General features: G+C 36.5%; 1 protein-coding gene across 2 annotated transcripts in view; it reads left to right on the forward strand.

The window, feature by feature from the left end:
* Nucleotides 1-16,361, forward strand: part of Sema3e (semaphorin 3E) — a 228,934-nt gene that overhangs the window by 177,008 nt on the left and 35,565 nt on the right. For both annotated transcript variants that reach the window (XM_021190553.1, XM_029535639.1), the window contains exon 5: nucleotides 6,849-6,942. In XM_021190553.1, the coding sequence (XP_021046212.1) occupies nucleotides 6,849-6,942 (94 nt within the window). The remainder of the gene's footprint in view (nucleotides 1-6,848; nucleotides 6,943-16,361) is intronic.

The following is a 16,361-nucleotide window of genomic DNA, read 5'->3' on the forward strand; positions in this document are numbered from 1 at the left end:
GAAGAACAAGAACAAGAACAAGAACAAGAAGAACAATGAGGAGGAGGAGGAGGAGGAGGAGGAGGAGGAGGAAATCCTTAGAAACTGGCAATTCCTTCAGGACAGCTGGTACACAAACTAGAAGAGAAAGTGTTAGAGAAGGAGAATCACTCCAGTATGCAGCACCCTGTCTGGAAGCCAAAGGACTTCAGGCTGCACTAGAGTGTGTGCAAAGTCAGCAGAAGAGATCAACTTGGGAGCTGATATGAGGAAATTCATATTTCAGAAAGAAAAGTTCCTTAGTGGAGCAGAGGTCTGAGAATCCAGTCGTGTAGACGATCCATGAAGCTGCGATAAAATCTCGATGATAATTCTGAAAGGAGTGAGACAAACAAGAGCTAGAGAGCAGACGAGGAAGCTAAAGGAAGGGACAATGAATGTAGAGGATAAATGTGTGTTTATGTCTGATGACAATAAAGTGCCGCCATTTTGATTGGTTCCATCTCTGTAGCAGACTCAGTCACTAACGTGTGGAGAGCTGATAAAACCGTCTTTTACCTCGAAATATAAATGGTGAATGCCTAAGTTATTAGGCAGTCTGCTGATCAGAGAAATAACTTCTTGAATGGACTTTAAAGGACATTTCTAGAGAAACGAGTTACTTGTCAATTTCACAGGTTTGGTTCAAATCATGCATTTCAGTGACAGATTTGTTTTCAATTCTTGAAATCTTTAAATGAAATTCTTCATTGATGTTGATTATGCTATCCTGAATGCAGATCAATTACAGATAAATTTGTTTTATTGTTCTTTAAAATATTAATGTGTGTAGTATGAAAAATTAGACATATTTAAGGATTTCCTATGTTGCCTCACTCTGAGCACATATTGTGAAATGTGCTAATCAGGACAAATGTGTCTATCTCCTCAAATACTTATTGTGTTTCTTTATGGCGAGAACACTGAAAATTCTTTCCTCTAGCTTTGTTGACCAATGTTTTCAATTGTCATTATTGATAGTCCCTGCTGTGCAACAAGATGCCAGAACTTGTCTATCTTACTGTGACTTAGTATTCATTATTTCTATTTTCTCCCTCTTGCCTCCTCTCTTTTCACTGTAGTCTTTGTGGGTCTTTGTGTGCTGCTGAGGTGCTGGGCAGATGAAACACTGCGTGCTAGACACATATTCTCTGTGCTGGCTCCCTCAGGGGTGGGAAAACGCAGCCTAGGAGATGGGAGGCTGAAGCTAGGGGTTCCTAAGCTCCCTAGGGTCCAGTCGACAATGGAAACTGAATGGAGTCTGGAAGGAAGGAAAGGGGGGGGCCTCCACAGGCCTGAAACAAGGAGCCTGGGGCATAGGGGGACCCTCTGGCTCCCAAACTCCTGGACATTCAGATGTCACTGTTTCAGAGTTTGGGAACAGAGTAGACTTGCAGTCTTCTAGATATCCATATGTTGTAAAGGAGCTGAGAACAAAGGATGCCTGCAGGGTGAGGATGAGCCTGGGGGGGTGGGGTGGGAGATGGGAAACTCTGGCTTAGTGCATGGGCAGAAGTCCTTAACTTAGAGGTGTTTATCTGTGACATGGAGTGGGGAAGCGAAGGTCATTTCCATGTTCCCCAGGAGGTTCTTGATGGAAGAGACAGTCCTTGGTTCCAAAGTGTTTATTGATTGTTCATTGTGGAAAATGGGTGCATTTCCACCTTCTCAGGGTGGACCAAAGATTTAATACCTTTAGCAGAAAGGAATGTATGCAAAGGGATGCTTATTGGCAAAAACTTCAGAGCCTCTAGATACTTGGTTAGTATGGAGAACTCTGTCCTGGGCTACATGAGCACAGGTCCTGTTTCCTATGTGGAAAGTGTGTCACATGTTTATGCCAGGAATCTTTTAGGGAGCAAGGAGCCACCTACCATCTCAGGTGGGTGCCTAAGTGCTAGGGACTCTGAACTCACTGTCTTGAGTGCCATGTCATTCATGATATTTTCCATTGTCATTATGAGATTAGGATTAATAACATGGAAATTAGATAAGAGATAAGAGAATGCTGGAAAAAAGGACATGAGATTGATGAATAGACAGAAGAAAAATGTGTGCCTTATGCCCAAATCTTGGGAGCTGTATGGGTCAAAGAATACTTTTTACATTATAGGTAACTTTGTAGCAACATTTGGGGAGAACATGGTAAGCTAGGTCCATAGACATCCAAGCAATTGCAAAGATGACAGAGATATGCATTTGTGATATGATTAAAGACTCGTGAGCTCACAGGTGAGGCAACTGAAAGGATGAGAACCATCAGACTAGATTGTGGATGTGAAAATTTTCTACCATGATAGAGAACCGAGCAAAAGAAAAGCACAGGCAAGTATCAATTTTGACAAAATACAGATGTCTAACAGAAGCAAAGATGTTTGAGGGATTTAACAGACAGTGAACATGGATTTTTAAAAAGATTTATTTATTTTATATATATGACTACACTGTAGCTGTCTTTAAAGACACCAGAAGAGGGCATTGGATCCCATTGTGAGCCTCCACGTGGTTGCTGGGAGTTAAACTCAGGACCTTCGGGAGAACATCAGTGCTCTTAACCACTGAGCCATCTCTCCAACCCCAGTGACATGGATCTTGATACGAATGGGTTTTATGTTTCTGGTTTGCAATGTGCATAATGTAGAGAAAATCTTAAGATAACTCTTAGACCACAGAGTTTAAGAGACAAAGAAGACAGGCAAGCACCACTGTCCTCTTGGGAGCTGTACAACTTTTTCTATGGTAGTGCAACAAATAGTCATGAGTTTCATGGCAGAAACACCATGTTGCCTAGCTCATGATTCTCTAAGGGAAAAACCTAAAATGCATCTTACGAGGTGCGAATTGAGATGTTAAGAGGACTGACCAATTGGGAACTGACTTCATCATTATCAGCAGCTTTGAGAGGTCAGCTGTGAACTGGTACTGCCCCACTCGCCCATCTTTAAAGCAAGCACTGGTGGCCCTTATTTGCCCTATCATAAATGTCATGGGATAATCCTGTTTCTAATCATCAAATCTTTCTCAGGACTTATCTTATTATATGATATCCACCTGGAACATCAAGTAGTCTCCACTTCTCAAAATCTTTAAGTTATGCCATCTTCAAAATGTCTTTGGTAATTATTAGTCTAGGAATTAAGCAAGACAAAATGTCTCCATTTTTGTGCCTGTTACAGTATCTGTGACTTAGTTATAGAAAATAAATAGAGACACATACTACAAATGGATTGCAACTGTGTTATTTCAGAAGACATAATGAAAAGTCTCAGAGATGATATAAAATTGGAACAAAATTGTGGCATTTCTATTAATAGTAGAGCCGACAAGATGTGCCTTCTTAAATTATCTATCTTCTGGTTTATTTATTAGGAACTTTATACTTGCTATCAGCAGACTGATGGGTTTAAAATTAGATTATTTCCAGTGTGTCCATAAAAGAGGCAAACTCTTTTTAGGGTTATTTAGACTTAACCACACTCAAAAATTGTTTTATATCATAAAGCTTCATTGACTTTGTATGTGACAATTTTATTTCAGATTTATTCCTGCTTTAACTTTTAACTGCTCTAAACTGTCAGAAAGCTTGTGAGTACAGATAACTTACTTAGGCAAAATGTCTGGGCAGCCACTTAAGTATTTGTCATAGGCAGTTGAGAGGTGGTGATGAAGCTGCTACTCCAAAAAGAGATGAAATAATGACTTCAGACAATGTTGCCCATGGTCAGAGACTTAATTCAGAATTCAAGTCATTACAGTAAGCTTGGTCCTTTGCTTGCTTTTACTATTAGGTAATAAGCATATTATAATAGCCTTTGTGACAAAAAAAATGAGCATACTGTTATGACTTCATCTGTTTCAGTAGGTCAAGAATAAAGTTAAAACCAAATGTATTATTATTTTAAAGACATACTATAATTAATATAAAAATGTTTGGAGCACCCATATTAAAATTCTGCAAGAAGATTTCCCACATTCTGAGCAGTAGCGTGGAAACAAACAAATAAACAAACAAACCCAAAACAGACAACAACATTTTCATTCGTGGACGAAAAGGAGAAGTCGCAAACCTTTTTGTTTTTAAAACTGAAATGATAGATTGAATAGACTTTTAGGATAAGAAGAATATAGGCTTTTATTAGAGAGGTGAAAAATCAAATAAAAAGTTTAACTTTTTTATTATTTTACAATGAACATTGTTGACCCAGGTTTAGCCACTGAACAAATAAATATGAAATCTCCAAGAAAAGGGAGAAATGCTTTTAGTCATGGCCCTTCTCAATGTTGTCTGGCATGAGGTATTGATGTCTGTCTTGTTAGGGTTTTACTGCTATGAACGGACATCATGACCATGGCAAGTCTTATAAAGGACATCTAATTTTGGCTGGCTTACAGCTTCAGAGATTCAGTCCATTATCATCAAGGCAGGAGAGTGGCAACATCCAGGCAAGCATGGTGTGGGAAGAGCTGAGAGTTCTACATCTTCATTGTAAGACTACTAACAGCATACTGACTTCCACGAAGCTAGGATGAGGGTCTTAAAGCCCATACCCCCAGTGATGCCCCTACTCCAACAGTGCCACACCATTTAATAGTGCCACTCCCTGGACTGAGAACATACAAGCTGTAACAATGTCTAAGGCTGTATGTTCAGTGATAACATTTATGTCTACTCACTGTGGAATTTGATTTAATGAGTCTACGTCTTCTTCCAGCCTCTGATGGGCAGATGTTACATTGATGTGCTGATAGGATGAACATTCCAGCATGATTATCCACTAAGTTATTTTCAAAATGTCAGGGCTATGGGTTTCTTGGTTGATCAGACGCATGCTGAAATCCAAAATTCAGTCTAAGCCTCAGGAGTCTTATGTGATGATTTCCACTAGGGAAAACTCTCAAAATTTTAAAGAAAATTTAACTTCAGCAACTCCTATTCCACAAATCTAGGAATTTTTTGATGACTATTTCCTTTGCATTTACTATTTTTTTTTCATTCATTTGAAATTTAAACTCACCGTGGGATTCTTCCTCAAACAAATCAGCAATCTTCTACTTTACACTTTCAACACCTTCAATGTTGGTGCTAAGGTGTCTAATACTATCTGTTAGACACAATAAACTCATTAGCAGCTTGAGATGAGTAGGTATCACAGAGGTTTAACCTATAGAAGATTTTGACATTTGCTAACATCTTGAAATTTTCGTTATGAGTTCCCTATTGCCTTTAAAATGTATATGCCTGCCAGGTGTGGTGGTGCATGCCTTTAATCCCAACACTTGGGAGGCAGAGGCAGGCGGATTTCTGAGTTCAAGGCAAGCCTGGTCTACAGAGTCTTGGGATAGCTGGGACTATACAGAGAAACCCTGTCTCGAAAAACCAGGAAAAAAATGTATATGCCTTTGTTGTTGTTTTTTTTTCTCAAATACTTTACAAAGTGGCGGGACTTGGAGGGGCAGGCAAAACCCACACTTACACACTTGCTATCTTGGGTGGAGTGCCGTGGGTTTGCTCTGCAAACATATATGAAACTCTCAGCATCAACATTAGCTTGTAAGATCTACAACTCCTTCTCAGTTGGCCAATTTTATTGTCTTGCCTCTGAAAATTATTTTCCATGAACACTTAAAGATGGTTCTCCCAACTGACCGCCATCTACACTGTCTTCTAAGTTGTATACCATAGGTGAACAAGAACACATTCCTGTTGAGCCAGTGAGGCAGCTATACCTCTGTGATGCTCTGCAGACAGTGTTTCAGATTCAAAGACAAGACCATATGGTCTCAGGGGTCAAATGAGCTCAGCATTTACTGGAAGGGTTTTGAAATGGAAAAGTCAGGATAAAGATCTTAGACAACCACACAGAAAAAAAGGCAATATATAGAACAGGACACAGGAGGTGATAGAATGCCCGGAAACTCAGGGTGAAGCTTAAGAGAAGCATGTTCAACTGTGGTCAGCTGCCATGGGTGTGCTCTCAGCAAACTGCACCGTCCTTACGAACTGAATGCTCTACTGCAAAATTTTTTTTTCTACAAAAGTTTTCACAGTTGTTATTATTGCTACTTTCCTACATGCCTTTCTTGTACCCAAACCACTTATGGCAGACTTGCTGGATGTTAAAATATATATGAGTGAGAATTGTGAAGTCTAGGAACAGCCAGGGAAATTTTCTGTAATTACATTCATGAAATAGAAGGTAACTGTATAGTAGTATTTTTGTGGAAATATCTTATTTAATGATCTATTAATGTGAAAACATATTACAAATTAAAAATGATATACTGAATAGAATATGACATTCACTCATACATGTACATTGAAATGAAGAAATCATGAACTAATCATTCTAAATTATCAGTATTGAATATTTAAAAATAGCATCTAATGAAAATTATTAACATAAATATTCTAAACTTGGTAGAAAAGTCTATTCTTACTCTTTCAAATTATTCTAAAATTTAATAAGCCACATTAGGGATAAAATCCTCAATTCTCCTTTTAACACTGAATCTCTTTTTCAGTACCTTCTTCATCTCGCTTCTTCTTTGGACTGTTTAGCTGGCTTATCTCAGTGTCACTAACATTATCTAACTGATTGAGAAAACCTGCTAATTTTTCTCTTCCCCTCTGACAACAGTGAGTCTGCATGAGTTTCTGCCAAGCCTTTGCTTATTTATAAAACTCAATGTGTAACTACATATCCTCCTGTTATCAGGGTCCCGATGAGACCATGTCAGTTGTTAGTGACTTAACTTACTGTGTTCTATGTGAGCAATTACACTCTTATCACGATTGGCACCTTCACAATGTCTTTCTGTTTTCTTTCCAGGAACCCCTGTTTCACCTGGAGTCACACAGATCTGAGAGAGGAAGGGGCAGATGTCCTTTTGACCCCAACTCCTCCTTTGTGTCCACGCTAGTTGGTAATTATCTTTGACACAGACATCAGGTGTCAGCCATGGTGATTTAAAATGTATTTTCCAATTTCCATAAATTCTTTGGCATTTCTTTATACACTTTGCCTTGCCGAATCTATCAACTGGTATCTGGAGAAAGGATGCTGATTTTCAAGTCATGCTATCTTTGGTAATCTGACTCTAAAATAACTGCAGATGCCATAAAGTACTTATGCCTCATGATGAAAATCGAACACTACAAATACTTAAAACAGAGTGATTTTTATGGTGGCATTTAGCATTCAGGAAATAGAACTTTATAATGTTTTTTTATAAAAACATAGCCAAAAAATCAACTATTTTAAAATATGTCAGTTTTCTTTCTCACTATATGAAATAACTTAGACAATTTTATGGGTATGTGTGATTGTTGTATGCTTATTTTACACTTTTGGTTATCCACAGTATTCAGCAAAAACTCAATCTAAAGTTATTTATTTAAATTCTTATTTTACATTTATTCTCTCTCTGTCTCTGTCTCTCTCTCTCTCTCTCTCTCTCTCTCTGTGTGTGTGTGTGTATGTATGTGTGTGCACACTCATGCGTGTGCAGAGGTCAGAGGATAATACACAAGTATTTAATAATTCTTTCTTGTATATAGATATATTAAGGTCTAGGTCAGATCATCTGAGCCATTTCCTTATCCCCACTTATCTAAATTATTCTTAAGCTAAAATATAAACTGTAGTCTGATAGCTCAAACTCACACTAAATGTGTGCATTGAAAGAATGCAGTGAGATCATGCTGTGTGGTAGATGTTGCAGTTTAATTCAGATTAATTAAATGAGTTTCCCAAAGATCTCTCTTTCTACCATAAAGAAGCATGCTTTTCTGTATTATTTAGATTTGAAAACAAAGTCAAAGTATGAATTGCAACAATATGACCACATGAGAATTCCTATATCTAAAGTGGATGGAAGTAATTCCTGATACTTAACAAGGGAGCTAAGAGTTCTCAGTATTGAGAGGCTCTGAGAGTCCCTATGAACAACATGCTATTATTACATTTTCATTGTATATTTTCAGTTGATTCTATATATGCTCATTTCTCATGACCATCAGTGCACATTTCTCTTTGAACAAAACGAGAAATTGTAAGTTATAGAGACATCATATTCTAAGTAAACTGATAAAACTTGGAATACGTTGTTGATGTTTAAAAATATACTGGGAAGGGCTGGAGAGATGGCTTGGCGTTTAAAGGCATGGTTGCCCTTGCAGAGCTCTGGGGTTCAAGTCTTAGCACTGACAGAGCGTCTCACAACCGTCTCTAATGCTAGTCCCAGAGAATCTGATGTCCTCTTCTGACCCCACATATACACAGTCACACATGCAAACAAAACACTCATACAATAACAATGGAGATTAAAAATATAAAAGTAAAATATGCTATACTTGATTCACACTGTACACGGAAGACTCCGTTTTCTTCACATGTTCGAAGACTTGATAAGCCCTGTATTCTGCTCACTACACTTTTCTATCTGGGTCATTGTTCTCAGATCAACAAGAAAAATTTTATAGAGAAATAAAATCTGATGTTACCTCTATTAGTCAGAAGCTATGGCATTAACATTATAATTAAAATATTCTAAAATAAGAATTTCACATAATAAATTGAGACCTGACTAAATATGTATTTTTAAAATGTACAATTTAAAAAATGTCTATTTTAAAGTATTTTATCTCTTTTATAAATTTGTAGACAAAATGTGGTGTGTGTGTGTGTGTGTGTGTGTGTGTGTGTATGTGTGTATGTGTGTATGTGTGTGTCTGTGTGTGTGTGCATTTATGTAGAGCATGAAGAGACCTTAAATATAAAAACAGAGCTGTTAAGACAGCTAAGATAGTAGTAGTCACAACATTAGGAATGGCATTCTAGTTGAATACTATATCCATAATTGCTAGACATTCCACAGGAACTGGCAGGATCTGAGTGAAAATGCTTTGATAAACTGAACGTCTGGATGGGATAGAGACTGAGAAACTTTGGCAAATAGAAAACAAGTTTTGAGATATTTCTCTTATTAAAAAGATTGGAGGTTGGATATTAAACACCATACATTCCTATACAGTGAAATCCTCAAGTATTTGGAAATGAACACCAATCATTCAAGCATTTTGTTTAAGTGGTGAACGTGGTCATTTTCATAACCATCTATGCCACTCAAGGGACAGTCTCTCCAGAGTTTGTTTATTCATGGACTCAGGAACTTAAAGCTCAAGTATTTAAGAGGAGTATTATTACTGGAGGGACATTGCCAAGTGAATTTCATTGAACTACTAAAATCGAATTACTCTGTACTGAAATGTGAAGTGCTTGCCATCTGAGGGCTGTTTTATTTATTCAGACAAGAAATCAAATAAAAATAGCTCTCCAAGCTAAACACAAGTTGTAGAACAATCCCTCCAATGAGAAGAAATAAAAATAAAGTTCTTCACATTTGTCTACTCTCCCTCATCCCAAAAGTACTTGGGGGAGGTCATTTACTCCGTGTGGAAAGAGCTGTAGCCACTGGACTGGAAACCTGATAACCTATGTGAGCCACAGCTCTTTACATGCTAGGAAGTAAAAAGAATTCACTTAGTTGAAAAAGCAGTAGAAATTGAGCTGGAAAAATGGAGCTCCCTGACTTGGAATTTGGCAAATTTGGTGTTGTCTACAAGGACAAAGAAGAATGTATCAATGGGATATTTTATAGCCACACCTGTTCTGTTCTGGTGGATTAAATCAGGAGCCCAGCACAAAAAGGACCAACAATCTTTTAATCATTCCTTGTGTCTTTGTTCTCTGAAGGCCACACAATGGATAATGTCTGTTATCATGAAGACTAACATAGTGAGAAAATACTCTGAGAGAAATATTCACAAGATGAAGAGTATCATTTCTACTCTTTGAAAAACAAATTCACACAGTTTGTTTTGTTTATGCTCACTCCTCTCCCAACTCTTCCCAGATCACTCCCCTATCCCTAACCACCCAAGTCTGTGTCCTTTTATCTCATCCCCATCAAATCCAGTTTGTGTTGCCAGGATACTCTTGGAGCTGTGGTCTTCAACTGGCAAGGAATCAATTGCTCATACCTCCTCCTCTAGACGTGAAACTCCTTTTCCACCTGCCCTCTCCATGTTGGAATTTTGTCTCTTTGAGCTTACACAGGCCCTGTGCATACTCTTACAACCACTGTGAATTCAAATGTGCATATGTTCCATACATGGATGGAAGCTCCTCTAGGAGTATGTTTCTATATGATTTCTTCAAATGGTCTGTAATGTTATTTACTCCTCTCCAATTGCTCTCCTCTATTCTGTGCTTCCACGCTTCAGCCCAAGCATTCTTCCAAAACCAACGAATATTGTACAGCATTTTTAAAAGTTTATTTATTGAACCAGAGTCTCACTATGTAGCCTGGCCAGCCTGCAACCCAGTATGTAGACTATACAGGTCTTAAACTCACATACATCTACTTGTGTCTCTGCCTCTCAAGTTCTGAGACTATAGGTGTGTACCAATATGCTTGTTTATGTCTTAACTTCAGATACGAGTTTAATTTTAGCTAAGTAATTCTCTTAACTTAGGAATCTCTGGAGTAAAACTGAATATTATTACTAAGTAAGTGAAAGAATTCAATATGCATGCTTTTATTAAAATTTCAAATAAAATGATAACAGCTTCTATGTTAAAAAGAATTCAGTGGTCATATGGTGTCATGCTCCCTAGGATCAGAATCTAATCAAACTGAAGTTAGACGTTAGTATAGCTTGTTCTTCAAATGTCACTGAAACCTGATTTAGTTTGGTAGCATATATAACAGCTCACTCCTCAAGCACAATATTTTTTATGTGTTTAGCCAATTTAATCCCCCCAGGGGATTCACAAATATTCTATCAAAAGCTGTTTTAATAACCGTTAAATATTTAACAGTTTAAAGCTATTGATGCCCTGAGATTTGCGCTAAACTCAGATGCTATGTTACTTCCTCGTGGCTTTCTAACACCCTGAAGGAACTTAGCACTTAACTTACCTAGTAAAATAAAAGTAATAAGCACATTATTTGGTGGTCAACAAAATCAGAATCCCATCAGAGTCCCATATTTTCTTTCTTTTCAGCTGTTACGTTTAAGGCAATATACCTTAGGCTTCCATGTACTCTCTCTTTCAATCATGTGAATACTTAAGTTTGATGTATTACTTTCCCTATTAATTTTGTTAGAATTTCTGGTGTATTGTAATCCTATCACACCTGAAATACGTATACCTTACTAAGATGAAAGGAACTTTTTAGAGAAACCACTTGGCTGTGTTGCGGTTTTTAATGTGTGTTTGTGTGTGTGTGTGTGCCTGTGTGTGTATGCATGTGTGTGTGCTGTAAGCACATATGTGTTTATGGGTACCTGTGCCTCTGCTCATGTGTATAGCAGATAGTGAGGATGTTGGTTGTTCTGCATTAACAGTTTGCAATTCTTTCCTTTGACAGAAGGTTTCTCCTTGACCTGGAGTTAGCCTGGTATCCAGGCAAGCCCCAGCAACCATCCTGTCTCCAGTCGTACTTTTCTGTGTATATGATTAGGCATGTGTGAGGACATGCCAGCTTTCTGCATGGGCATCCAGAATCCAAACTTCTGTCGTCATGCCTGACTAGGAACTGCTCTAACCCACAAAGCCATTTCCTCAGCTCTGCACCTGTTAACTCTTAATAGGACATTCTCAGGGATACAAATTGAAGACTTAATATTTGATTTTAGTAAATAGCCAGCATTAAAAAAATATTTGGTGGAGTGGCAAAATGGTTTAGCAGATTAAAAGTTCTTGCAACACAAGCTTGGTTTTAGGCTTGAGTTTTATTTGCGGATCACACACGAGGACAGATATAGTCTGTGTTCTGTGAAACACCCTCATTCTCATTCTTATCTGCATGCACGCACACACACACACACACACACACACACACACACACACACATACACCATATACAATAAATTTTAAAATATTTTAAAATGATTCCTTTTGTACATTTATGGTCCCAATGTGAGGTTTTCAGCTAATAAAACTACATCTACAAACATTAAAGTTTTTTGAAGTTTCATTAAAAATTATATTTAGATATATACCCTATTACCAGTCCTATGCATTAAACATAAATGTCAATTGAACAGAACATAATTGAAGCTCATATCAGGAAAACATAACCAATTGTTTCAAGTTCCTAGTGGCAACGGTTTTAAGAATACGTAATCATTTCTGCTGAATGAAGTATATTTATATCAAGAGCAGTTAGGAATGAATACTTATTTCTAGAGTTCACCCCACCAATGGCATAGATAGAGACTTGCACTTACTCCCTTACCACTTTGCCATCCCCAAAGAATATCTTATTCAAATCTGCTGTTCCCTCACATTGGCAAAATGCCCACTGTCTACATGCTTCCTGCAGCTTCTGGCCATGGCTGGGTCTCCAAAGAGCTATTCAAATACTTTGCTTATATTATAACTATTTCCTCAAATAAAAGGAAAAGGAAAAGAAACACTCAATGTCTCCCTAAAAATGTCCCCACTCGCCAAGCTTATGTCTCTCTCCATCATGTCCCTCATGAATTTAATTGGCCATGACTCTATTGATTGATGTCACTGGTTGCCTACCAAGCAAATACAGCTTCAGACATGAGTGCCAGCTAATGAATACTCCTTTTCTTTAACATTTTCGCACCAGAAACCACTTTCTTAATGACGATTATGACTAGTCAATTGGCAAGACAAAAAGCCAAAATTGCCACAGCTAACTACCTAACGAATTTCCACTCTCTGTGTGGCTTTCAGTGTGGATAGTCACTTATGATTGAGGAGGCTATTACATTTGTCATTACTAGGAATCTTAGAGCATTAATTTATAAGATAAATAGGAGAAACCTTTGAGTTAACTAAAATAAGAACGTTGCAAGTGACTACTGTGAATTGCTCATACTAGAAAAGTAAAATATGTATTCCTACATCGTGAATAAAAATTCAGAGGATACACAGTCCATTAATTAAATTCACATTGCATTTCCTCAAATAATAAAAGGGTATTACATCTAAACTACAAATAGAATTCCATTATAAGAATAAAGGTATACAGAAAAGTGTTTGTTACATGTTTTATTTTTACAGTGTATTTGTTTGGAAATATGACTTAGAATAATCACCTTTTCTATTTTTTTTGGAATTGGGAATTTGCAATTTATTATATACACAGATTTGCAATAACAAGGTTTTGAGGCTGCTATTACTGTGGAAAAATGCTAGAATAAAATGGAATTTCAGACTTTATTATTTTAAATTATGATATCATTAATGTTATAATATTAATAATTAACACTGTTATAATATTTACATTTAATATTCTTAATTGTTAATATTAAGATAAAAATAAAAATTCAAGAATTCATTAATTCATATAAATGTCTGATAGACTCCTATCAATTGATTTTTTTTTTCCTGCAGTCATTCTAAAAAAAATAGTCTATGAGTTTGAGGAGGGGCACAGAGGAGTCGGAGGTTAGATCTGAAGAGACATTTAATTACTCTACTCATGAGTAAAATTCTAAAAAAAAAAATAAGTAAATAAAAATTCAGGTAAAAATAAATTCAGTCTCATCTGGAGAACTTTCTATTATATTTTATAGCATGTAATACCTAAAGGGAGTTTTAGATACATGTAATTGTTAATTCATTAAGGTGTGTATTGATTTAATAAATGTTCATTTAGCATCATCGGTATCCCAGACATTACTAGTAGAGTACAACCTCAAGTACACAAAGAGCCAACTGAAACCCAGCAAGATGACTGATATGTCAGATGTAAGCCTGGTGCTCATGGTGGAACCAAGCGATCAAGAAAGGGTCTATGGAGGAATTGAACACTAGCCATATAAATGGTAGCACAGAGAGTAGAGGTGAGACGCCGTGGTTTCCATAAGTAACCAGTACGTTAAGACAATAAACAGCTTCCTCAGGGTCAAACTGAAGATTTAGAGCTGGACATTTAGCTTGATTCCAGTGCAAAGTTATAGCCATCACAATGTTACCTATGTGTATTTAGTATTGAGTATAATAAGTTATATCCTCCTATCAAAGTGCCCTGAAAACATGTCGTATGTTCTTGTGTAACTAGCTACCTAATATTAATACAACCAACGTCACTTACCATTCAAATCTAGTTCTATAACAACTAAAAACACCATTTGGCATAAAAATCGAATTGTCTTTATTCAAAAACATCAAAATAGATTGGCCATAAGTTAAAACTTGGTCTAAGAGGACATGGATACCTAAAGCCTTGGATATTTAAGCTCTTACTGTTGAAACATTAAAGGACATTTTACTCCTCATATGAATCTACTTCCTTTTTTAAATAAGGAAAATGACATTAACCTAGATGTCATTTGTTTCATTCTAGGAATTACAAAATATTAACTTGACATTTTAATGACACCAAATATTTATAATTTTAAGAAGTAATTTTTTAAAAAAAATATTTACTTTAAAAGTTGTTTTCTTTAATAAAATGTAGAATGGTTTCTCTCATTAATCATTATTAAGTAATTATTAATCATACCTAAAGCTTAATTCTAATTTATTTATATTTCTTGGTATTGTATTATCTTCTTTCAAGGTTTTGATGGGGGAAGGCAGGGAATGGTTTGCCAAACACAATACCCACTATTATAGCTTGATTTTGTTTTTGCTCTTTTTTTTCACAATGATAATAAAACATGAAAGCAGAAACATTTTCTCCCGAGGATCAGCTAACATGCCAACCCAAACACATTTGGTTGTTTCCATAGCTTACGGTGCTTAGCACCTGGCTAGCTCCTTTGAAGTTTAAATTAAAAAGTTTATATTTAGTTATTTGAATTTTCATGAAGTATTTTCTTTCATCTAACTACAAAAAGAGAAATTGGGTAAAAATGAAAATATATCATCTTGGAGCATACAACCCGCCTAGAAAAGACTTTATTTGCTATCATAGAGCTGCCATCTACTGGCTGATATGGTTATTGTTTGGCTTTGATCAAGACAAGCAGAACTTTGAAACTGAAGGAAAGGACAATAATCATAATATTTTAAAGACCCAGTCTTCATAGAAATATATCTATATTTTCTATATATAACATAGATTCTATCACTTTTTAATCTTTTTTCCTTATTATCATACCTCTCACTTTGCATATGTTGATACTTGACATGAACACAGCAGACCTCTCTCCTTACTAAAACTTGCCTTCTTGAGGAAGTTGAATATAGATCCAAGGGCGTGAGGAGTGAACTGGGCACTTGACACTTTTCACTCTGATTTGCTGACTGTGAACATTCTGCTCATTTTTTTCTCATTTCTTGTTTGCGTTATGAAAATTATACCTTCAAGTGAAGTCCTGTGAGCCCATCCTTCATTCATGCTGGTGTGTGCGTTGGAAGTTCGTGTCCGAGCTGTTGAGAGCTCCGAGATGCGCAGTACCACTGTCATGTCCATGTTATTTTACAGGTGTTCTCAGGGTTCTCTAACTCTGATGATCTTTCTTTTTTGCAGTGTTTCCTCATCCTTTGTAGATGTCACATGTTGGGATTGATACTTCAGAGTCACTAAGTCTGTCCTTTGATCAGTTATAAATTTCTATAAGAGCCTCTATTCATGGCAGAAAGACATTTCTTTGATAACCAGATAATCAGAGTTGCTCTGATCTGTGGCAATTAAGATAAGTATTTAGAAAGAGTCGGATACAGGGTTAAATTAGCAAAATGGCAATAGTATTTTCTTCCCTAAGGTCTGTGATCTCTCTATCCATGGGTTCTTGACTAGGTTTACAGTTACAGGCATAAGTTATCTCCAACTGTGCAGGTCTCAAGTCTAATGAGACAGCTGTTAGCTATCCCTAAGATAATTAGTGCTAGTATTGCCTTCTTGGCGTATCTTGTTGGGCTGATCATTACTGTAGTTTATAGGATTAACTATAAGCATTGATGGCTACTAGGGAGAGAGATCCAGTTTTCTGCAGGGTCTCCTGATTTCCTGTGCTCAACAGGTCAACCATACCTATATTTCTGAATACATGATCCACAATAAATGTGGTCTGTAGAAGACAGATACACAAAAGCACACACACACATGAGTACATGTGTATATAGCAACAAGTAGTTACAAAAGAAAATAGCATAAATTTGAGAGATGGATGTAGGGGAAGTGTAAAATAAGTTAAAAGTGGGAGAGGTTTATAGAGAGATGTCATATATATATATATATATATATATATATGTAATTACACACATATATGTAAATAGCTATACACATAAACACATATAAACACATAATTGTACATAATATATATAATTTGTTAATATATAACTATA

The sequence above is a fragment of the Mus pahari genome, chromosome 2 (genome assembly GCF_900095145.1).
Source record: "Mus pahari chromosome 2, PAHARI_EIJ_v1.1, whole genome shotgun sequence".
Classification (NCBI taxonomy): domain Eukaryota; kingdom Metazoa; phylum Chordata; class Mammalia; order Rodentia; family Muridae; genus Mus; species Mus pahari.